Genomic DNA, 26,108 nt, shown 5'->3' with positions numbered 1-26,108 from the left:
CTGATGATATCACGGAAACTGATACACCAGAGAGGCGAGGGCTGTTATGAAAGCACCAAATACACATATATTGTACATACTTGATATTGACTAATTTCATTCTCCCTAAAAAACCAGGGTGCTATTTTATGGAATTGTCACTACCGTTACGATGTTGTTGTTGTTATTAATTTTAGTATTGATAGCAGGGTGGATTGATTTAAATCAGTCTGATTTAAATCACGATTTAAATCAAGATTTAAATCACTTGATTTTTTTAATAAAAATCGTTGATTTAAATCAAATTCCGAAATCAAATAATTTAAAGTGAAAATAAGTAAAAACCCGTTTCTGTTCTGTTATTTCGGTTACGGAAGTTAATAATCATAATACAATGAGACTCAAATGTACAGTATGTACAGCATAGTATGAAAACAAGTGTCATTTACAGGATGATTAGGGAAAAATCCCGTTTTGAACGAGTAATGGAGCAATCTGCTTTCTTCTCTTTGTAACAATGGGTTTGGGTTTTTAAATCGTTAAGTATTTCAACGGGGAAATCACCATCGACATTTAAGACGAAAATTCTTTCGTGTGCGCGTCTGCTTGTTTGTTCCCAGATAATAGGGCGTATTTAGAGGGGTCCTATCCCCCTCTCCGATTTTTTTTTTTTTTTTTTTTTTTTTTTTAAGATTTATAACTTTAGGCGAAATTTATGTATTCCGTGCCTCAAGCTAGTTCCAATTTTTTAAAAATATGCCCCTACCAAATATCAGTAACTTTTGTGAAAAAGTGTCATTTTGATAAACGTTGCTGTACTTTTTCCGTAATGTTTAACCTTTTAAATTATATTACCTATTTTTATTCTATTAAAAACCGAATCTTCAGTATTCGATTAAAAAAGTACTAATAAACCTTTTTACTTCGGTTTTTTTTCTTTTTTTTCTTTTCTTTTTTTTTCCAAGACTGGAGGCATTGTAGAACATGTTACATATGCTTTCACACCTTCCTGCGTCGAGACATAGTGTGTGATGACATCATAAATTTAAAAATATATTTTTTGTTATGCCTATTATTCTTATTTTTTGGCGAGCTTACATTTCGCATTCAAAAGGCTGAAATTTTGCACACTCGTTCAGTGCACTCCTTAGTATTTTTCAGATCTCTGCGTGAAAACGAAGGGGGGGTCGTCCAGAGAGGAAAATGTAAATATATATATATTAACAAAATAGCTTTTTTCGCGATTCAGATGGAGACATATGAATTGTACCGTTTGAAAGGCTGTCCTATTCTGAAGAGAATGATGAACGAACCCTGATCCGAGGATAAATAGGGATGTTTCAGGAAACTTAACTGAGATTCTGTTTTATACATGAATCTAGGGTATTTGGGGCATATTACTTTTCGCGGGCTTACTTTTGTACCTAGAAGATTGAAATTTTGCACATTTATTCAATGCACCCCATAGCATTTTTCAGTGTTTCAGATCTCTACCGTTGGTCCACAGGGGTAAAAAGTAAAAAAAGGATATTTTTAACAGAAAATCCCTTTTTTCGTAATTTTTCCGCCCCAGATACACGATGGAGACATTTGAATGGTACGATTGAGAATAATCTACAAATTTTTATGTCTGAGGAAATTTTTATATTACATGCGGATTATCTGGGGCATTGTGGGGATGTTCTTAGCTCATTCTTAAATATTTTCCCCGCCTTGACTATTCAAGATAGCTTGAAATTTTATACACACATTTAGTACACCCCTTAGTATTTTCCAGTTGATTTTGAGATACGTGCGTTAACACAAGGGAGTCCAAAGGGGATCAAATTTTTTTTAAAAAAAATCAGAAAAATCCCATTTTCTTTCAAAATTTCCCGCTTCAAGGATATGATAGGGAAATTTGAATGTTACCGTTTCAAAAGCTATTCTATTCTAAAGAGAGTGATGTATGCACCATGATCCTAGGATAAATAGGAATAATGCTGTAGCTGCTTGACTGAAAGTTTATAATTAACCTTTTTAAAAAAAGCCATAATTTAAAAGGGTTAAGAAACATTGTTTGTGATTGATATAGGTTAACAACTGGGGATTAATTCAAAATTCAACCCTTATACTTTCACTTAAATGGCATAATTAACATTTAATACTAATTCCTAATGCTTTTTCTTCAGTTCGCGACTTGTAATTTACGAGGAGAAAGATTTGATTTAAATCAAAAAAATCGATTTAAATCAAAAAAATCAACAAAAATGATTTTTTTCAAAAAAATCATGATTTTTTTCCACCCTGATTGATAGCATTTCATCTATTTTAATTTATAGTTGATTCACTTTAACTTACCTGAACTAAGAAGTCGAAGAGTCTAGCGTATATGCCCTTGGCTAATGCATTTCTTGTATATAGAGCTTGCTCCACGTTTAATGTTACATCTATTTTATCCGACTGAGCACCCCACTTGCTATCAAATATACGACTAGTGAGTTTGGTTTTTAGATAATTCTGATCAACTTCAAATAGATACGCAGGAAATGCAAGACCTATAAAAAAATGTCAAACAAAACAACTTTAAATTACGAGTAGTAAAATTTGAAACTGAACAGAACAAGAATTCAAAAAGATTAAAACATAAGAACTGTGATACTGAAGACCCCACTTATTATCAAATATACGACTACGTAAATCTGATTTTTAGGTAACTGATCAACTTCAAATAGTGTGCAGATTATAAAGACCTCTAAAAAAAAAATCCACGCATCCCATTTACACCGAACAATTTATGAATGAAATTCTTGTAACTAGAAATACGTTATTCTTCAGTATTCCCTTGCTTTGTTTATCTTGTTCAATATGCTTTAACTTTTGATGTCTTTCCAAAAATTACTGAATTATCTCATTTGAGAGTAATAAGTGTATTTAATAAGTATCAGAAAACGTACTCTGGTCACAGATTCAAGTAAGAGCATACTTGTATCCGATAATATTATTTTGGAAGAGTTAAAAACACAAGGCGTATTTAAAGCTTTTGCTCTTCTCATCTCTTTCTTCGTGAAAGGAAAAAGAAAAAGGAAATATTGTAAATGTCCTTCGTACGTTTTCGTTGATATAACAGTAAGTTTAAATGTAAATAGACGAAGCGCCTGAACCGAAATGAATATAAGAAAATTGTAGCAGTACATGGAACTATTAACTTTTTTTTTTTAATTGTCAGTTAACACAGTGAGATATTTAAATATTTCCTTAAAATTTTAAAACACAATAGGCACGCTAATAAAATTAGGTAACATCCATATCCACCTATTTCTTAAAGTTTTGGGTGCAGTAATACCTTGGAATACAAACTTAATCCGTTCCAGAACCCTTTTCGAGTTTCAAGACAATATTTTTTCTTTAAAATATAGAAATTGGATTCACCTGTTCCTGGGTCCCACTAACTCGAACTTTCAAAATGATTTTAAGAATATATACATTGAATTTTAACATAAAATATGAAAATGAATTTTTTAAAGACCCATAGCGAATACACAAAATTGTTGTATATAAAATTGTAACACCAAATATGAACAAATATATAAAATTAGCATCGAAAATCATATAAAATCCTGTGGCTACAGCTTCCGACAGCGAACTGAACGACAAAGTTTATTAGTGGCCCAAGAGCACGGAAAACGTGCTGAGCGTTCTGATTTCAAAGTAGCGTTCGTATTCCGGGGCAAATTTGCTAGAATTTTTCGTTCGAATTCCAAGTTGTTCCGAGTTCTGGGCATTCGGATTCCGAGGGCAATACTGTATTTTGTGCTTAGGAACTCAAAAATATTATCCAACTCTGACCAGCATGCATGGTCTTTGCCACTGACATGATGATTGATGTTAGTTTAAGAAACACAGTCTATGTGACAGGCCCGTAGCCAGCCCAAAAATATAGGAAACCCGATCCAACCATATTATAGTTCATTTGAAAGCCTACCGTGAAAATTTCAGGGGGAACAGAAAAAAATTAGGGGGTCTGGCCAGGGTTGGCTGGTTTAAACCAAGGTGGTTTAAATCATGGTTTAAATCGTGATTTAAACCAGCTGTTTAAAAAAAACGTTTAAACAAAAAAAAACTGGTTTAAACCAAAAAAAAACTAAAAATGTCCGTAAAAGTGCAAGTGTTCGTAAAATTTTGATGAACACACATTTGTGGATTATTACGTATCACTCCCGTATATTATTCGCATTATATTCAGACCTAAGCTCCCCATTCGTTACTTCGTTAGATTATATTACAAAAGCAACTTTATATATGTTTATGAATTTTTCTTTTGTGATTTTTTTATAGTTTGTTATGCAATTGCAATCAAAGAAAAATTCTAAATATTGTTTCATTTTAATAATGTTTACTATTGATAAAATACATCGAAATGCCGTACTTTTGTTGGGGGATGGGGGTCATACAAACCCCACGAAAGGCGTTTATTGAAATAAGAAGTATCTTTGGTATCTGTTTATGTATAAAAGGGTCAGAGCCAAAGTGGACTCAATTAATTCGTATCTTGATTCACTTTTCTTACTGATATGGAAATTAAGTCGTTGTATTTCTTTAACTTGGAGTAATAAAAGTCGTAGTGAACTAACTTGGACTAAATTAGTTCTGTACTCTGTAGTATTTTGAAATTGTCCATATGTAATTCTGTATAATGGTTTCACTTGTGCAACTAATCTTTTTGTCCTTCTAAAATGACTCTTTGACAATTATATTAACAAGTATGTAAAGATTAGTACAACGTATTTTTATCAGGAGTCCTTCGTGAGTGAGCTGGCAGACGTATCGCATTTGTGGCCAATTAGTCCCGGTTTCGAGTTCAAATGGAGGATAATTTCTTTCGGAAGGCGCAACGGTTTGGATTCCGCTTTAAACTTATAGGTCCCCTTGCGGCATAACCCGGTTGTTGCATAATGACACCAAGGTGAAACAAACTTATTTCTATCCATATATGATATAAATACATAGAGCAAATTATTTAAACCAAAAAACCTGGTTTAAACCCAAAAAAAGGTTTAAACCAAAAAAACCGGTTTTTTGTTTGTTTTTTTTCAATAAAAACCACGGTTTTTGCCAACCCTAGACCCCTCGTGGATACGGGTCTGCTATGTGATTTGTGGTATCTGTACATAGTGCGCATTGTAGATCAGCCATATTCTATACGATATAGACCAACGAAGATATTAATCAGATACGAAAATGTCACATTAATTGATTAATTAATAATTACTTATAATAATAATAATAATAATAATAATAATAATAATAATAATAATAATAATAATAATAATAATAATAATAATAATAATAATAATAATAATAATAACACTGCCCAACAGATTTTTACCTCCGTGAAAATAATAGGTGATTCTGGATGATTTTGGTGCGCAAAAAACGAAAATGATAATTTTTGCACATCTCGACACAGTTCTAAGATATTGCATGAAATATATTGTGCTCATACATGTAATTTATTGAAATGAAGAACGTAAAGTAAACCGATTTAACCGTCAAAAATCGAAGAGTGGAACTTAAAATACTTTACTATAAAGACATTAAGCCTTACAAAGCCCTCTTATCTCTTTTTTCAAATAGATTACAATAATGCAGTGTTGCCCACTACGTTAACAATAATGTCACTAAACGTACTGCGAAAAGTCGCCAGAAAGCTTAATTGTAATGGAAATAATGCTAGTTTATTCGCTGTACGACATTTCGAAAGTCGCTAAATCCCTAGTTTAACAATGGTAATCGAACAAATCTTGTCTAAAATATATTTCAAACTGCTAGACTTAGCGACAAAATCCATAAATTGGCAATACTAATTGTAAGTCCTTAGGTTACAAAAATGTCATTTATTTCGTCACTCGCGCCGCATATCACTATGTATTTTCGTTCCTATAGTCCATCGATAATTCAAAGTGAGAGAACCTATGCCCCATCGTCTTATCATGTTCTCCTTCCCTTGAAAAGGAAAATAGATCCCTGTGTGAGGTGTCAGAATTGAGTTGTTGACAAGATCTCTCTAGCGCGTGGCAGTGTTTTGTTGGCAAGATCTCTTCGCTCCTGTTTAGTTTAAGTATGTTTGAAGCATATTGTTTTAGAAATCGAGTGTTGTGTAGTGTATCAAGTGAGTTGGTTCAAAATGAAACGAGTTGTTCACCCCGAACGTGCACTATTAATCCGGATAATTTTTGTTCTATGTGTGCTAGATTTACACCCTGACCACATGAGAAGAAAATATATAATATTACAAAACTTGCTTATTCTTTGTACGTCGGTTGTCGATTGGTGACAAGGACAAGCCATGGGCTCCTCATCAGTGCTGTATAATTTGTACAACAAGCCTTAGTTTGTGGTTACATGGGAAACTGAAGACCTTGCCGTTTGCTGTATCGATGATGTGAAGAATACCAACAAACCACCTAACTGACTATTGCTTCTGCATAACTAAGATCTCCGGCATATCTAGAAAAAGTAAACACGTCATCCAGTATCCTGATATTCCTTCGGCCATACAGCCTATGCCTCCCAGTGACGATTTACCAATGCCTGTACCCCCCGACACATGGACAATGGAAGAAGATGACTGGAATGAACCAGATGTTTCACCGGAGCCAATGGCTTCTACGTCAAAAAATACAGACTATATACCAGTACATGTTGACAGTGATATACATTTAATAGAGCAGGAAGATTCAAGTGATTTTTAACACGTGACTTAAATTTGTCGGAAGAAGCATTCGAACTTCTAGGTTTTAGACTACAACAATGGAAATTACTTGCTCCTGGTACAAAACTTTCTGAGTTTCAACACAGACGTCAATTCCTTGCGCATTATTTTGCTATGGAGGAGAATGTGTGTTTCTGTACAGACGTTACTGGTTTGATGAACAAAATAGGCGTGACTGTGTAACAATCTGTATCGAAACGTTTTAAGGTACGTATAATACAGTGGACCTAGATTATCGGACAAAGTTTCCGGGCTATTTTTCAGACTCGATTCAACCGATCTATTTCAAATTTTGGGAGAAATAACTAGATAGCCCTATAAGATTACCCTTAACATTTTCTGTGAATCGGTTAAATAGAGGCTGAGAAACACCCCGAAAACTGTGTCGGATAATCGTGGTTGTACTGTATATAATTCAACTAATAAGTATGTTCATATCTTTTGAACCTGACATGATACGGCATTCTTACGGTGATTTTCGAAATCAGCGTGACTTTTTCCTTAAGAATCATCCTTAAGAATCGCGGAGGTATAAAAAAAAGTTTTTATTTGTTAGGTAGTATAATAAAACAAAGCGACGGATTTTGTTAAGTCGACAAGCCTCGAAGAAATGTTCGCAGCTTCCGAAATGGGGTTGTGTCTTGTGTGATGAAAAAATGAAATGAAATCTTTTAAGTTTTACGTCCCACGGTTATGCTGGTTAGGTTAAAGGAGACCATGATGATGAGAAATGAATGAAACGGTGGCATGAAGAAAGTGGGAGGCAACGGGAGAACCCCGAGAAATCCACGCACACGGTGTTTGTCCACCACAAAGTTCACTTGGCGCGAGCTGGAATCGAATCCAGGACCCCTTGCATCAGAGGTGAACGCTCTACCACTGAGCACCGCAGCCCCTTGTGTGATGAAGAAAGAAAGAGTGCAGCACTAGTAAAAGAATTATCATGGACACCACTTACTCAAGGCATTAGAATGGTAAAGAACCGACTATATGCTAATCGAGTTCTACCGATGACGAGATACAAATCTGTCAACACACCAGTATGACGTGAAGGTAACTGCACCTCAGAGCCTTAGACAGGGAGTTGCTTCACATTTCGCTTGAGATATTACATCAGCTGTTTTCTACTGATTTGTATTAAGTCAGCTGCACTGAAGATGAAATGAGATGATTCCATGTTTGTAAGTGGCGCAAAACCAAGATGGTGGCAATATTATGAAATGCCCACCATGCGAATGCCTTTCTAATAATTTACTACACAAATAACGATAACTTTGTGAAAATTTGAAGTTTTTCAAGTGTGTCTTTTTTGAGATATTTCATGTTGAACACAGCAGATTTTTAAGAAACTACAATGTTTGAAGAAGAAGAAGAAGAAGAAGAAGAACAACAACAACAATAATATAATAATAATAATAATAATAATAATAATAATAATAATAATAATAATAATAATAATAATAATAATAATAATAATAATAGATTACAGTCTTAGGTATCAAAATCGTTTAGAGAGTAGTATATTACGAAGCCTATTATGATGAGTCTTATTTTTTCCTTGAAATTTTTTATTTGTCTTTTAAACTAATTCTCAACAATTTTTGGAGGTATTTGTACTGTAGTAAACTCAAATGTGCAACGGACATAAATTGTATATTTAATTCTCCTTTTTTTTTAAATCAGTATCTTCAAAAATACCTTTACAACAAACCTTTGTGAAGTGCAAAATACGCTTACGCGCCTATACAAAATGGCTGAAAAAATGAATACCAGAAGAATGAATTAATGTTTGTTTTCTCCTCTCTAAATATAGTACAACTTTGCAAATATAGTATAAAAATATAGTAAATATAGTATTTTTTTAATAATAAAATTTTGTCGGCAATCATCATTGGTTGATTTGATATGGACATGAAGTAGTTAGAGGAAGCACGTCTATTATCAATGTTTCGTGTAAGCTCTTAGTCTCATTCCCTCATCAGCTGTCCAATCCCAGTACAAATAAGCAGAGAATAGCTCCGGTAGAACTTTGCAAGCGAAAAATTATCAGCAAGGCGTACGTATCACGGCCAACATGTAATATGACCTCCATATTGGCTTGGCTTCACTTGCAATCGTGAAATCATCTCATTCTATCATCAGGGTCCCAATTCCAGTACAAATAAGCAGAGAATAAATCCGGTAAAACTTTCTAAGCTAAAACTTTCTGTTCTGCATGATTTCTATGGATCCGTCATGATGCACTAAGTTAAATAAAGACTTATCAGAGAAGACTTATTTCAACGTTTCTGTGCAAGTAGCAAGGGTAAAATAATATTCTGAGTTCGCTGGGTTCCCTTTGATAGGTAATTCATTAGGATAATCCTATCACAATCCCGAAATACCTTACCAACAAGAGGAACAGTAGAATTAAACTTTAAATGGATATCCTTTCTCTGGTCTGCGCCACTCTTTCGACTGTTTTTGATTTCAGAATTAAGGTATAGGACCAATGTTTCGTCACTATTTATTACCAGAATACGTACGCGCTCTCGAAACTGATGCTAAGCGGTCCCAATAGACGGGGTGAATAGCAAGCTGAAAACTTCCCGAGTTCCAAATAATCGAACAAAATCTAATTAAACCTGCCATATACCAATGCCTATACTCGTATTAACAAGTGTTGGGTAAGTTACTTGTAAAAATGTAACGCGTTACAAGCTACTTTACTTTCTCTTAAAATGTAACGCGTTAGTAACGCGTTACTTGATCCAAAAAAGTGACTGTTACTTTACTTCGAAAGTAACGCGTTACTTTTAGGCCCGAAGCTTTAAATGTGTGAAAAAAATATTACTTCAATTTTCCGTACTACTATTACTACTACTACTATCATTATTATTATTATTATTATTATTATTATTATTATTATTATTATTATTATTATTATTATTATTATTATTATTATTATTATTATACTATTAGAACTCGTTTCGAAAAATTTCCTCCAACTCGACTCGAATTGGGGTCGAGTTTCGAGTCAAGTCTAGCCAAATCCGGTGTGTAGTTTCGAGCACATTCTTCAAGTATATTATATAGACTATATACACTACTATTAATACTACTTATATTATTATTATTATTATTATTATTATTAATTATAAGAACACTATATATAAACATGAAAGATAGACGGTTTGTATTTGAATACTAAAAAACTAGTTCATTGCCAACCTCGGTAGTCGTGAAGTCTAGGAATCAAGGACATTGTTTACGAGCTTCTGAATTTAGGTTGAGGGTCTAGGTTGAGCATTCAGGCTCGAGCCAAACACTGTTAAAAGTTATAGGGCACTGGCCAAATATCTTCAAAACTGCTCGGCCCAGGTTTAGAATTGTCAACGACTCGAGCAGCTCGGCTCACAGCTCATTCACTATCGACCCGAACCGAGAAGTGAGTCGAGCCAGCAGCTCACGCAACCGACTCGGCTAAAGCCTTCGGCTCAGTTGAGCCGAACCGAGCAGATCGCTCATACCTACCAAGCCAGCCCGAGCCGATGGTTCACCCCAAGCGAACCGGCTCGAACTATCTTCTCAGTTGAGCCGAGCCCAACTGAGCTTGTTATAAAAAATCTCTTGTGGTCTCGCTATCGAGACGAGATGCGAGCAGTGTCCCCTCTCGTGAGCAACACTAAAAGTATTCCATATTACTGTTTAGCTTACATTTCTCATGGCTTTCGCTTTTCAGTGTAATCAGGCCATAATTTCAGGACGAGTTAAAACGAACGAGCCATTTATCAAACTCGACTGGACTCGAAACTCGACGCGAAAATCTGAATCAACTCGGAACTCGACTCGAGAATATTACCTTTGACTTGACTCGAAACTCGACTTGAATTCGAGTCGAGCCGAGTTTTAGCTTGCTCATCCCTATGCGTTAGAAAACATGGTTGCTTATTATTATTCTGCTAAACTAATTATATAATAATAACAATGTTGTTATGTAAAATTAAAAATACAGAATATAGAGAAACATTACACTACAACTAATAAAATGAGAACACGTGAACTGGAGGTGAATCAAAACTTGCCAGTGAGTCTTAAAATCGATACAAGCTTTTTAAAGGTAGTTTCAAACTCTATAATCAACGGGACTCTAGGATAAGCAAACTGATCTGAAAGAACTCCAATATTACATACCATCAGCAAACTATTTTCTAGTAATAAAGTAGGCCTGCTCATCAGAACACAGTTTTTTCATATTAACCCCTTACTATATATCGTTAATTATGGCACTCTACTTGTTGATAAATCTGTGCCTAAGGCTGTCCTCATCTTCCAAAAACAGCAAGTGACTCTACGAACTTATCTGTTTCTCTGTGTGTCGGTGACTGTCGGTCACTAACATACGTAGTTCATGCTCGATTGTTTCATTCTTAGAAATTCACTTACAGGAAAGAAACATTTGTTTCCGAAAAAAAATATACATATATTATAGTTACTCATCCGAAATGTAACGCGAAAAAAGTAACGAAAACTAGGTACGTTACTTAAAAATTTGTAACGCGTTACCGTTATAGTTACTTTGAAGAAAATGTAACGTGTTACTAGGAAACGTTACTTAAAAAGTAACGCGTTACAAGTAACGCGTTACTTGCGTTACGTTACTTCCCAAGACTGGTATTAACCTCGCAAATAGTTATTCGTCTCCCTGCAAGAAGCTCTCCATAGTAGAACCTTCACGTCTTTTAGAACTGTGTTTGGGCTCCATTACGAGGATTGCCTTTCAAAAGCGTTCTGCCAACTTTAGGTAGATCAAACAACGAAACAAACGTACTTTTAGATTCTGCAGATTCGCGAACCACTCCTTGTAATTGTTGAACGATTTCAGCTGTTTTAAAGCTTTCCAACGGGAAGCAATGGCTCTTGAGAATTGAACATGTCTTACATATCTTCAAAATTAACACAAAAAACATGTTTGTATTCGCAGGGAGTTACATTATACGATATTGGCGGCGTTACTAATAATGTTGGACAAACATGTCACAACCTGATGCACACAGAGTGAAAAAATGCACGATTGAATTGGGCTCCGACCTATCGCGCATGCGTTAAGACTACACTACCCAAACTACTCCCTGAATAGTCACCCATTCTATCACTCTTGAAGTCTGTGTTCAGCCACTCCGAACACATAGACTATACAAGTCCTGTTGTACTTAGGCAACTAAATGCCTACTTTACGGAACACCTCTAGCACAGACTTCCAAGACTGATAGAATGCATGGCTATTCAGAAAGCGTAGTAGCGAAAAGGTTAACATATCGGTACAGTTAATATATATATATATATATATATATATTAATCAAGTCAAGAAAACCGAAGGTATACTAATGCGTACTGAATAGGTTTGTCTTCTAACTCAAATAATCCAATGGAAAATATGTCATCCATCTTCCGTCAGTTCCTTAAGGTTTGTGATCGTCTCATCACCATTTCATTTTGTCTGCAGTCGATAACGATTTTAAGCTGATTATATCTTTCATAAGTAGCTAATCTATGATGTTCTCACTTGTGTACATTAGATTTTCCTACTTGAATTCTTTTCACAAAGATACAATTGTTAAGAAATCTTTGAACCAACGAATTCATATCAATTTGCATTTCATTATGTCTTACATATATAAACTTATGGAAACAGACTTCACCATTGTATTTCTCGTAAAATTCTAGCCCAATTTGATATACTACATGACCCCTTCCTATTTAAAAAAAAACTCGAGGGAGATACAAGATGGCCGACTTCAAGATGGTGGCCATGATAAGCATACCCCCAAATAGATGTCTACTTCCTCCTGGTGTCGGTTAATGTGTTTTCGTTTTTCATCCTTTTACCCGTTTTACAAATAAAATGAAATTTTTAAACTTGAAACACATTGTTATAGCTTATTCTGATTAATTTTTGGTTACTGCGGCCGTCTTTATGGACAGAAGCACATTAAATTTTGCTTATGCTCGTTTCTTGATATTCCACACTTCTCTACCAAGTTTGATCAAGAAACTAAATTTCAAATCGATAGGTTTACTTGTACGAGAAGAAAACATGAAATAGTGGTACAGAACCTTCTTGAAAAATTGAGAGGCACAAGGGTGAAATATGTATTTTAAAATTCATTTACTGTCTGCATTTCCATTTGAGTTATTTCCCTGAAAAATTAGCTGCTATAAGCAATGAACAGGGTGAGTGTTTTCATCAGGACATTTTGCAGATGGAAAAACGTTATAAAGGGGAATGGTTATAGCCACTATATATATATATATATATATATATATATATATATATATATATTGCGCTCTTTCTGCTGGCTTAGTGGTTATAAGCATTCCCCTTTTCAACGTATTAGCATCAACTATGCGCTTCGATGGGTTAGATTAAGAAAGAATAGTAAGATGTTCCATTAGTCGGTCAGTTTTTACTATTACTAAAGTGCTCTTTGATATCGGCTATTTTTAATTATTTTTATACATCCCCCTCCCCTCCCCATGTTGCAGGGCACGGCATCGGAATTGTCATTGTTCATCTCAGCGATCCCTAAAACTATGAATTCGATACTAATATCGGTCATTTTCGATCACTTTTAAATGTTTTCCCCCTCCCCCAACTTTCAGTTGCACAGTCAAAGTGATATGACAAAAACCACATCAGGTTTAAACTTCATCTAATTTGATCGAGATCGGTCCGGAGGTTCGAGTTATTAATTTTTTACTTATTTTTACATCTCCCTCACGAACATAGTCACTTTTATTTTTATATATATTGATTTTAGTAAATCTCCCCCTTCCCCTCCCTTACGTTGCTCAGTCAAAATAAAATGATAAAAAACCTCCCAGCCCCGAACCTGATCTATGTTGAAAGTTTCATCGAGATCGGTCGTTAGGTTCAAGAGTTATTAAGTTTTATTAGTTTTTTTTTATTCCCCCTCCTGACCCTACCCCTAAGTTCTACCGTCAAAGAGAAAACTAAAAACACTCCCAGATCAGAATCGCATCTGCGTGAAAACTTTGATCGAGATCAGTCGGGCGGTTCAAGAGATTAAGAGTCACAAACATAGTCACTTTCAATTTTATAATATAGATATATATTGGTTATACAGACCGTGGTGCAAATTAAGTTGTAAATCTGGCGTACCGCAAAATGTTATCAATCGGGCCCCGCACCACCTAAGGTCGGCCCTGATTGTGAGTTGCTACAAAGCCCCTTTCTCTTTTAGCATTTTTAATTTCTTGTCTTTCCATGTATCACTTTATGTTAAAATACTTTACCAAAACTATTGTAGTCTAATCTAAGAACAGAAAGTAAGAAAAAAGGAAAGGAAGAAAGAAAAAAGAAAGAGGAAAGAAAGAAAAACGTGACGAAAGATCTTCTCACAAAGTCTTCTAATAAACTGGAATTATGCACGTTTGTTTTCTGTGTTGCTTTCTAAATACTTATGAACCTACAAGCTCAGTTCACTAAATAAGCTTGACGAATTTTTAGTGACACTTAGTACAAAAAAAAAAAAAAAAAAAAAAGAAAAAAAGAAAGAAAAAAAACTTGTTAATGTTATAACATCTGCACCAAATTGAGAGATTTTTTAAAAAGAAAAAACATTTCAAAAAAATAGATACAAACGTGCCTAAATTTCCATGTTGAAGCCATTCTTGTACTTGTGTGTTTTGAAATTAGGCATGAGAAGTACGCAATTTCAAATATCCAAGGAAAGAAAAAACAAAAAAACATTTAAGTTTTTGAAACACGTAACAGTCATCTAAATAGGAGCGAAAACTGGAAATACTATTATTAATTGAACTGAAATTCTAGGTTCTCACATATTTACAAAGGAACACAAAATAAACGTGCATAATTCTTGTTTATTTAAAACCTTTAAAGGATTTTTTTTCTTCTTTCAGAAGGACTCATCGCTTTTGAAATAATAATAAATGGATTTAGAATTCAATAACATATAATCTGTTGTTACATGTATATATAAGCATACGAACAATTCGTCAAGTACACAACACAGCGTTTATTTTACATAACACATTATTGAATTTCAGTACTTACTGTTTTCATCTTGCACTTCTGAATAGTTCCCTTGCTCTCTAAACAATACATTGCCTAAATGTAAGACTCCAGCCACCACACGTAGAACATTACTCTGTTCCTGTTCCGTCATTCCCATTACGCTCATAGCTGTAAACAAAGAAAGCATAATTTAGTTGCAGTTATCAAATAACACAAACATTCGTTTTAAATACTGGAATAGTCACTCCTATTAATTGAATACTTCGAGTTATTTATGAATTCTATTTCGCTAAAGCAATCAAATAAGTCCAAAAACTGGTAAACATGAGATACGTGACAAACCAGCTTGCAATGATATATCATGTTTGCATTGGAGTGCAATTTTAAGTGTAAATAAAATTATTCTATAACTGCTTAGGAGAAAAAAAAAAATAAATAAATACTTTTTGACTTTTCACACTTTTGCCCTAGTATGATGGATTCCCCGAAAGTCAAGAGCCGAAAATGATGATGAGTAATTTTAGAAGTCAATTAAAATTATTTTTTCTTCTATGAAACCTAAACATCACAGTAACTACTTGTTTTAATGTAGATTTTGCTTCTAAAGGACAAAAGGTCCGGACATCCAGACATTTATACAAACAAAATGTACTTTATAAAAGGATTTTAGTGCATAAAAAGCAACTGGAGCAAGGGTTGGAATGAATATAAGAATACCCAGCAGGAACTCATGCATATAGTCCAAAGTTTGTACACAAGACGAAGATGATGGTAGGTGTAGCGATCCTAATATGGCACTCTGAAGCGCCCTACACACGTTACAAAGCAAGTATAAACCATCTCGACCAGCCACACAAGCAATTGTCCTGGTAGACGTGCGGTCATATAGATGTTGAATGTCTGTCTGGAATATGGTATCTCACGTAAGCTAGATCTTGGTGTTGCTGGATGATTACCACTGCTGGATCCTTGATCGCAGTCGGGCGCCCTTCCATCATGTCCTACAAGTACTCGAAAGGGCTTATGTCCGGACACCGAAGAAGTGAGAGTAGAAGGAAAATACCGAGAAACGCACGCCGGATTGTCCTAGCGATAAGAAGACGAGTGTAATCCTGTTGAAAGATGACGTCTCGCTCATCTCCAAGTAACGTCGCAGGATGGGATTGATGATGTCACAAACATGTGACACACCAGGCATTCTCCATATAATGAGAACCAGAGGCTATAGCGGGATATGTAGCATTGTTTCCCATACCAGAATGTCGGATAGGGTTCTGTATGGCAAGTTCGACTAAACATACACATGCCCTCATTGTGTTTAACACAGTCTCAACGCTAGACACCACCGTAATCCATTCATCTCGCCATTGCAGTCTCTACCAACACTACCGAAAAAAATTCAATGAACTGGTGTGGAGGGAATGTAACCTGTCTTCAATAATTGATTGTTTAGTTTTCGTACGCTCACAAAGGGTGCAACGAGAACTCTGAACACATTGATAGTCGAAGTCCTATCAGTTAGGACGGCCCCGATCTATTATTTGTTCAAGTGCTCCTGGGTGAGTTGCGAAGGCAATAGGGGAGCATGTCTGCTCTTCGAATACTGTGCCTCCCATCGTATACACTATTGATAAACTACTGAACATTACGACCCACGCGAGTGGCACTTCTACGGAAGACCACCTGGCTTCTCGCAGCTACATTGTGCAGCTACCTACACTCGAAGTCACTAAACTGACGAATAAGCATCGTTCTGTCACTGAAGATCCATGCGTTGCTCATAAATGTAAGAGGTAGTATTCTATGATAAAGAAAGGTACGAATGAATCATAACATTTAGATGGTATTTTATTCAAAAACTAAAATTTTATCTAAAAAATATACGTTCTAAACGATTATTCCTCGAAGTCCCAGTCAACCAGTTATCTGATCCCAATCATTTCTGGAAACAATCTACTATGGCTACTATCCAGACTGAAGATTCCTTGTCAGTATAAACGACAATATTTTATTTTATTTGCATTTAATACCAGTACACATGGAACAATTAGTGAAGAACACTTAAAAAAGATCCTCCTGACACGCTGGAGATCAAATTTGAATCTCCAACTGCCCAGCAATCACATTTTTCTGTGACTAAATAATCTTTAAATAAAAATTAATAAATTATAAAATAATAATAATTAATTAAACATTATATTTTAAAAAACACATTAACAACAATTAGACTACAAGAGAGAAATATACAGTTCAACGTATTCGTAACTAGGCACCAACAGAAGACAAAGTTTGCATAGAACACACTAAAATCATTTCGAGTGTGTGTGTGTGTTCTATCTTACAAAATGAAGGTTTTAATATGAAAATGTTGCTGCCAAAATTATATACAATAGAACGTAAAGGATGGAACAACAATTAAATGATAAATATAACAAAAGTAATAAAACATTAAGGTAAATTACTACGTTAATAGTGTAATGACTGTACTTGTTTCAATGAATGTAGTATTTAACTTCGTAGTTTTTGTGTAACCGGAGATAAAATGAATTGCTTTGTTAATGGTTCAACATCATTTTCACAATATTTACTAATGGACGTTATAGGTCACATACTATGTAAATAAATCGTAAAGTCATCTCTAGTGAATAATATTTACTAGAACCTTCCTCTGGAACCTTCTTCTGCATCATACCTCTTTGTAGCACTAACTTCTTCATATAATCCTCTTCAAAAATTGTTTTCCTGGACAATTTAAAGGTAACAGGATCGTTCCCAAAACAAATGAGTTGATTATCACTTGTTACTTCCACACTTATCCATTTAAGGAGTTTTTTTCATGCCGTGACGGTTTAACGGTGTCCTCAAATATTCTAACTTTAATTTAATTAATTTCCCGACTTCTTACAATAATGAAATTTTACGCAGCGACAGAAGTCAAGTGATAATACAATATTTCATTATTTCTTTTATACATGTATATATTTTTAAGTTACATCTCTTCTTTCACTTTAAAGATAGACCCAAACTTTCTCGTATGCAATACGGTTTACTCTTGAGTAAAGTGGAATTATCTAGTATTCAGGGGTTAACATTCAGAAGTTCGAACAAAATTTAAGATTTTTACGATCTTTCATAACACATTTGAAAAATTAGTAAAATAATAAAATATTTTAAAATAAACGTGCTTTTCTACGAAAGAATTAAACAAAATTAAACAAATCGTATTCAAAGGTAATTTTATATATATATAATTTTATTTTGAAAGTACTCCTATATACTGGTGAAGATGTAGCCGTCACTTTTAACGACTTTCTGTGAATTTTACTCACCGGAAGGGAAATTTCTTTAACCATTCCCCATTAACTTGTTTGAAATACGTAAAAGCACTTCTTTTGAAGGTACCATCCCTAGATTAGAAAACCTCTAGAATAACTCAAGATTCACTGAGCAAAACGTTATGAATGTACACAACTATGTATTTTCCATTCAACATTGGTAAATTAATTTACACCATCTGAACAAAATTCCTTAAGCGGATAAGTGCGAAAAGTACCAACTGATAATCAACTCATTTGTCTTTAAGATGATCCTGTTTCCCTTAAATTTTGTAGGGGACAATTCTCGAATAAAACTGTATAAAGAAACTAGTGCAACACAGAGGAATAGTGCAGGAGGTTCTACAATGGACCGAATTTATCCAATACCGAAAAATATTATTTACAGGTCACAGATGTGACTTTACCATTTAATGATCGTTTTCATAATTTCAAAATAATTACTAATTTCAAAATAATTACCCTTTAACGTTTCTTGAAAGTCATGAGCATCATTTGTCCCTTCAACTTTATGACTTCCACCTTGACTAAGATAAACATAATAGTCCAAATTTGTTAGCCCCAAATCGTCTGAAAATAAAAATTAACACAAAATATCAGTATTAATTTAGTGCTCTTTCTTATGTTTGTCACATTTTATACAATTTCGATTAATTATATAAAGTATGTAAATATTTACCTGTCACTAAATAATACAGTAAAAAATGAATATTCATTAACAATTATTACAAGTATATTTGATCTATCATCAATCAATAATAGTTCTAATAGTTTCAATTATCCCTTGAGAAGTTTGAAAAATTGCTATGCCTGAACAGAATTTAGAGAATATACTGAAATTGATTCAGTTATATTAAACCAAATTCAATGCGCAACTGTACCGTGCATGGGCAACCCATCGCCGTGAGATTACCAAGAGGAAGCAAAGTATTTTGTTAGTCACGCAGTAGAGCAGTGTGGTTGAGCGTACTCTTGATGCAGCGGAAACTGAACAGATTCTTTGGACGGGTTCCTTGTGGCCCTTTCAGGCGTTGCGCATCGCTGAAATGTGTAAAATGTGTACTTCTCGTCAAGATTGTCTCACTGTGAATCGTCTTATACGGAAATATTCGACACATAATTTTGGGCCCACCACACCAGTGCGAGCAGCTAGAACTGTTTTCCAAAAGGATTCATGATTTTGGCTGGTTTCCCCTACAGGGGAAAACTACGACTCCGAAAGGTGGAGCAAAACGTCAAAATCAATGTTGTATACTACCAGACTCTTGTCCTGACTGAAATGTATCAGCATGAAATCCTAACATTGTACAAACAAGACATGAACCAGGTTGAATTGCACCAAGGTAAGGCATCCAGCCATGTAGCGAAAACATCACTGGAATTTTATCGCCGTATGGAACACGAATCTGAAATTGGGCGACTTCTCTCCCTGACACCCCTGTGCCAGCCCAATAAACTATTGTGCTTTCGGACTCCTCAAGTGGCGTCTGTCCGCACCGTCTCCGGTCTGTGGAAAGCCTGTAAAGAGAAGTTGGATGTACTATCCATGGTCCAGCTGCAACGCACTCTCCTGCAACGGAAACTCCTCTGGCCATGCCACGCAATAGTGGTCCTGCAGATCGAACACAACCGGCATTTACTACGTAAGAGGCACATTCAAATACAGCTCAATCTCTGTGTTATTCAATATTTTGTAATAATAGAATTTTAGTAAGATGTCGAAATTTAATTCCAAAATTCTACTCGCTTATTATTGAATATGTATTGAATATCTAGTAGTCTCCATCTCTTTCCTCCTTGTACATTTCAAGATTCACAACGCAGTACCACAAAACGAACTCATAACAAAAATGATTACTTTAAAGTAAGTAAAAATTATAATGATATTTGATTTATGATATTTGTAAAGTAATTTTACAAATATCATAAACCAAAATGTTATCTTAAGATTATTTTATTACCCTTATCCACTAAAAATGTTAACAATGCTCTTTAGTTCCTTCATTGTCACATAGGTATCACTTCAACGAGAGCCGCACGAATTACGAGAATGGTCCCATTTACGGAGAGAACAAAGCAAAATAATACTAATACTAATAATAATAATAATAATAATAATAATAATAATAATAATAATAATAATAATAATAATTTGTGAGTCACATGAGTTGTTATGAACATCCCATAGGATAAAACAAACTTCTAAGCTCGTTTAATCCACCTAGTTATTAACTGATTAACGCATATGCTTCCTACGTGCGTAAACCCGAAAATTAGCATAAGATAAAAACTGAAGCAAGTAGTTCTTGTCTCATATAGCCTCTGTGATTATTAAACTCAATCAATGAATCAATCAGCGATGATTAAACTACATATAATCTCATTTACTTTCTCATTTTGCTTTAAAATATACAATGAAAATATAATCCAAGGCGAAAGTATGAAAAACTTATACAACATGTATTACTCCAACTGCAGTGCCAATAATCAGTTCAAACATCTATGATGAACGAACACATCGTTCGCATAGAAAAGAAGCACAGAGCACATAAACTCTGAGTTAAAAACGCATTGGATAGACTAAGGAGGAGTGGAGTGGAAAGATGATCTAAAGGGTCTTTTGAAGGTAGTCAACAACAATCCTGCTTGATTTCGTTTGGCGCAGAAAAGGATCTAATGATAGATTTTTTAAAAGGAAAATTTGGGTTTAGTCAAATGACCTACGTCACGAGACTGTCTTCATTTACTTGTAATTCTTGTTCTACGCGAACGGTTTATGCTGCGTCATCGAATCTTTTCCTTTTAATTATCACCTTGAAATATTTGTTACTTCACACAATAGCTACTGCACGATTACAGTGACAATTAAGAGGTGATACTTACAAACAGAAATTAAGATAAAATACTATATTAAAATTGTATTTTATAATAAAGTTAAAAACCTCAATTGGAGTTATAAAGGAAGGGGTCGGGTGGCGCAGCATAAACCGGTTTTGAAGATGATCTCTGAGAGCTCAAAAATTACAATTAAAGAAAGAAAATCGAGGTACAAGGAAGTCACATTTCCTATGAAAATCTTATATTATACAATTTACATATTTGAAACCATTCAATATTATATATATTATTTAATGGTTCCATAAAAGAGGACAAAGTTAGTAACACTTTTGAAGCAAATGTTATGGTTGCTCTCATAATATATCAAGAAGTCCACATTCGAAGAGTATGATTCCAAAACTTACTCAGTCTCTTTCAAAACACTTTCAGAAAAAGTAGAAATAGTACACTACTGAGAAAGTTCTTGGATATTACATACATATATTACGACCAAACAAGTTTAAGACACATAAGCAAGTTACAGAAGGTCATTTCATATCTACGGTAGTGAATTGTAGACGCCACCAGAGAGGCTGCGTTTGTTGCAGTATCAAATCGTAGCAGACTGTTTCTACAATCCAGAAGAGAGGTAGGGTTTTTGGGATCATCATGCCTCCAAAAATGAATCAGTTTTGTGAGGACTACACAGTAACACTTTCCGATGTGGGTTGTAGCTACAGCCAAATTAAAACATAGTGTAAATGCAAAGGTTCACTGTGTCTGATAAGGGGATATATATGCAGCAATCCATCGTAATTTGCATCCACCCTCGAAGAACACAACGCCTGGTCAAAAGCAGCAAAAGAAGCAATTAGCACCGAAACGCACTCGAGACGTATTGCTGAAGTACCGTAATATGTGACCAAAGATAAATCATACCCGCAAACATTAAATAACACCATGAGTCCGACGGTCATCAGCAGTTGCGGCGATTGGACGTTAAAAGTGGGTGGCAAGACATGATCTGAATATCTGTATATCAACGTTATTTTCCCTGGTTGATGCTAACACTTAGTTGGACGAAATGTTGTATAACTAATAGGATACTAGCTTTTTCAGTTAAAGTACCATATATCGTATTTCATATTTTATTAAGTAAATTGACAAGAGCAACGCAAGTAGGTACTAGCCCTTTGTACTCTTAAACAACAAAAATGTAAGAGATTTGATGCCTTGCTCATGAACATCTTAAAATTCGGTCTGGAAAATTGTGTGATCAATTATTTAATAATAAATTTTCAAACCAAATAAATAAAAAATATAATATTAATCACAGTAATAAATAATGAAGTTTGTTTTGCAAAAGTTACATTGAAACCGTATTAATGAACAATGTATATTTATAATTCCACACATGCTATCAAATGTATGTTATTACTCTTAGAAAGACAGTAAATATTACAAGCATATGCTACGATATTTAAAGAAGTTTTTTTTTTTTTTTTTTTCAGCTTTCCGAAATATGTTCGTTGCCATTACATGTAGTTTTCACTTTCTTGGAATACATCAAAACTCAACAATACTTAGAATCACTCCACACTCCAGTTATATAAAGTAATCCTAAAACCTAGAATTATGTTGAATTCACTAAATTTAGATCTAATTGTATATACACTCGTACACCCAGGGGTAAAAGTGGATCTGAAAAGGTAGGGGGACGCATAAGGTCACACCGTCTCCCGTGTCTATCTTTGCCATTGTTTTTCTTCTTCTTCTTCTTCTTTTTTTTTTTTTAGAAAGTTGGGTGACGCCACAAATATTTTCTGGAAGTGGGGGAAGGCGTCTTCCCGCGTTTCCCCTCACGTTTACCCTGCGTACACCCCTAAACTCACCACTTCACTCGTATATTACACCGCAAAACAATGGAAAGGTAGAAGTTGTTTCTTATTAGCCTCTTTTTAATCAATATTTCTTACTATTAGAAAGAAGAAAAGACATTTTAGGAATTGCCATTTTTTGTGTAATTAAAGTTTTTTTTTTTTGAGGGGGGGGGGGCGAAATATTATCTCAATTAGTTTCAAGGCGGCTGACTAACGTATTGAGCCCTTGTAAGAAGAAATGAAAGTACGCTGGAATTGTTGGCTCCAATAGGTTAATTTTAATTTTCTGTGGCAATTAAAACGCAATTCCTGCAGCTTTCTTAACTCCACAGGAAGGCAACCAATACGTACTCACGCAACGGCAAATATTATGACATTATTTTTTTTTTCCTATGAACTAGTAATACATATATTACAATAACTGTACATTTTCAAATGAATCTATATACATTAATGGGTCACTTTGCCCCCCCCCCCCCCCCAAATCGCCGCCCATGGTCATCGGGTACTGTTAATCGGATCATCCAACAGGAGTTAGATCTGGAAATGACGTACAAGTTCCAAGTCCATTTTCTAACACCAACGCACATCTTCCAACGGAGAGTGGCATGCAAAAGTTTGTATGAGCGCTACCTAGCGGGTAATAAATGGTGTTATGTCATCATCCTAGAAGAGGAGTGGGTTTGTTTGACCAGGCCAAAGCAGATGCGTGCGATTTACTACCGTCCATTCAGGAGGGTACATATGCAAGGGAAGTTTTCCCAAAGGATTCATGGTAGCAAGAGATTTCTGTAGCAAGAGGAAGCTTTCTACATATAGAGTGGCATCTAATGTAATAGCCAGAATCCAAAAAATAGGTTTTTGGTTTCATCTCTAAGGACTTGATGATATGTACCTTTTTGTACTCACAATGGTCCAAGGTCTTCATCAAATGATGATACCCTGAAATTTGTGGTAGCTTAAAGCCGCCATATTGAAAAATGGCTGCCATGTCTCTACATTTACAAGGTTTTGCGCATTTATCTCATAAACGGTTCCTCTTATCGAGAAAATGAAGAGGAATGAAATTGAAGAGGATAAAATTTTGCACATATTATGTTTAGTAATATTTTTTATTAGAACCAATCGATTAGGAGATATTTGCGATTAAAGGAGAAACGGCCTTGTTTTAAATTGTAACATTTATTATTTCCCTGGAAATATTTTACCGAGATACATGTTTCTGAAGTATTTAATATTTGTACTAATAAGCTCCTTCAAAAATTATTCATATTAGTCTTCATCTTCACTGCTGTCGTCATCAGATGACAGTCCAGCGTCGAAATCAGTGACTTTTTCATAGTTGGAACAGGTCTGTATTTTGCGCATGTCTGTACATCTGAGGCTGTAGGAAAGGCACACACATGAAGGCATGGCACATTTCCTTGGGTAAGAACATGACATCAGTTCCAAAACAGCTTCAGGGGCAGGAGAACAGTCCATCCATTGTACTCCCAGACAAGATCTTCCCTCACTGTCCGTTGTAGAAATCCAGCCATAGTTCACTGGGGATGAAAGCTCTGGATCAGCTTGTAGACATTTCTTCCAAACGAGGGCTTGGTAGTTTGCTCTTCTTATATGTTGATAGAGCGTGTTCCGACATGGAGGAAGGCTATGAGGTTCAACAGACCCCTTTTTAGCAGAAAATATGCTGTAACGCAATTCATTGATGTCAGTGAACTTTTGCTGTCTAGAGTAGAGCTGGCAAACAAAGAACTCAAGCTGCTTCTTTGTTTCCTCTGGTATTTCAGCTTGAGTTCCAAGAATACTTAAAGCGGTTCTGAGTTTAGAATTTTGAGTCATTATCTTGTAGGCTGCAGATTTCCCCTTGCCTGCAAATGCACTTACTGCATCGCACCCAGTAAATGAATGAAGTCCGGGCAATGCTTTACACACTTCTTGACCTAGAAAGCATTCATCTCACTCATGTTGTAATACTTTACTCTGTCACTAGATCCACATTTTAGAAATATTGATCCCTTGTACTTTTTTAACTGTTCTTCTATAGCAAATAGTGTAATAACAGCAACATCTGTGTCAACGGAGTTAATAATTATCTTTCTAAATCCCGAAAGAAGAGCATGTTGTACGTGAAGAAGAAGTCGGGTATCCGCCTCTTCTTGGAAACATGTCAACTCAGGAGCTTCTTGTGCCAGTTTGCTTGTAATTTTATGGTACTTTTCTTCACAAGTAACGTACATAACTCGTGTATTCAGCTGATTGAGATACTGCTCGCCCTGCCACTCTTTACAAATGAAACGTATAAGTTCTTTTTTGTTCTCGTCATCAGATAAAAACTGCTTCCATTTTCGGACTGAATGGGCAGCAGTTATATGTTTCACTTTTATAGAATCACCGACAGCTCGACGTTTTTGTTCGCTACTTTTTATAGACACTTGTCTGTACGTATCAAAGACAACGTGAATTGTCTGAGAAGATACGGATTCTTGTAATATTCTCGAAAAGAGTTTGTCAGCTACTTCGCCAAATGTTTGCAGTCCCTGTGGCAGCTTTTGAACAAGGCACATTCCATCAAAGATGTTAACAGCGTCACTAGGAATTTGCCCATCAGTTGCAAAGTCTTTGGTCAGGACTTCCATCAGTTTGGACTTAGCAGTTTTTCGAATCGAACCATCAGGAGTAGCCAAGACCATGGAAGAGGTCCCAGAGGGTACGAGAAAACACTTCTCATGTCCAACTCTCTTCGGCTAGCAATGATTGCCATCTGAGCAAACAGATTTTTTCTGCCTTGAAAACGAACCCTGTGTTATTCATCTTCACACTCTCTTTCTTCTTCAAATCAGAGAACGTCTTCAGCTTCTGCTTCTTGAGAGGCTTGAAAAATTATTCTGGTTTTGAGTCTTCAGACAGATGATCTTTCTTGAATTTTTCATAAGCTTTTTGGCCTACTTCATGTGCTGTGACCATGTCTTTGACAATTTCTGAAGTTGGCACAGCTCCAGTAGATAAACTGATCATATCTATTTCTTCAAACGAATTTATCCATTCATTGGTCATCAGGTTTTGTAACGCTGAAACATCACGTTCATCTTTTTGGATCCTAGGCAAAGAAAGATCTGTATGTAGCACAGATTGTCCTGAAGAAGAATTGCAGCTTGTTCTTTTACGAACCATGTGAAGAAATGCTGCTCTCATATCAGAGTTTAAATAGTATCTTTCAACTGCTGCAGGTTTTTTGCTGAACTTCGTTGTACCTTTTGTTCCCTGTGTGTCTTTATTTATGTTTTTTTCAATATTATTTTCAG

At 35.1% G+C, this 26,108-nt stretch overlaps 1 protein-coding gene across 1 annotated transcript in view; it reads right to left on the bottom strand.

Annotated features, from left to right (window-relative positions):
- The window catches only part of LOC145678365 (unconventional myosin-Ie-like), a 327,951-nt gene that overhangs the window by 272,291 nt on the left and 29,552 nt on the right, over positions 1–26,108 (bottom strand). The window contains exons 7-9 of the mRNA XM_081748425.1: positions 18,569–18,676; positions 14,811–14,939; positions 2,320–2,516 (exon numbers count right to left, since the gene is read on the bottom strand). Of these exons, the coding sequence (XP_081604551.1) occupies positions 2,320–2,516; positions 14,811–14,939; positions 18,569–18,676 (434 nt within the window). The remainder of the gene's footprint in view (positions 1–2,319; positions 2,517–14,810; positions 14,940–18,568; positions 18,677–26,108) is intronic.

Source organism: Thermobia domestica, chromosome 2 (genome assembly GCF_964235325.1).
Source record: "Thermobia domestica chromosome 2, izTheDome1.hap1.1, whole genome shotgun sequence".
NCBI classification, from domain to species: domain Eukaryota; kingdom Metazoa; phylum Arthropoda; class Insecta; order Zygentoma; family Lepismatidae; genus Thermobia; species Thermobia domestica.
This window is presented reverse-complemented; position numbering and strand designations above follow the sequence as displayed.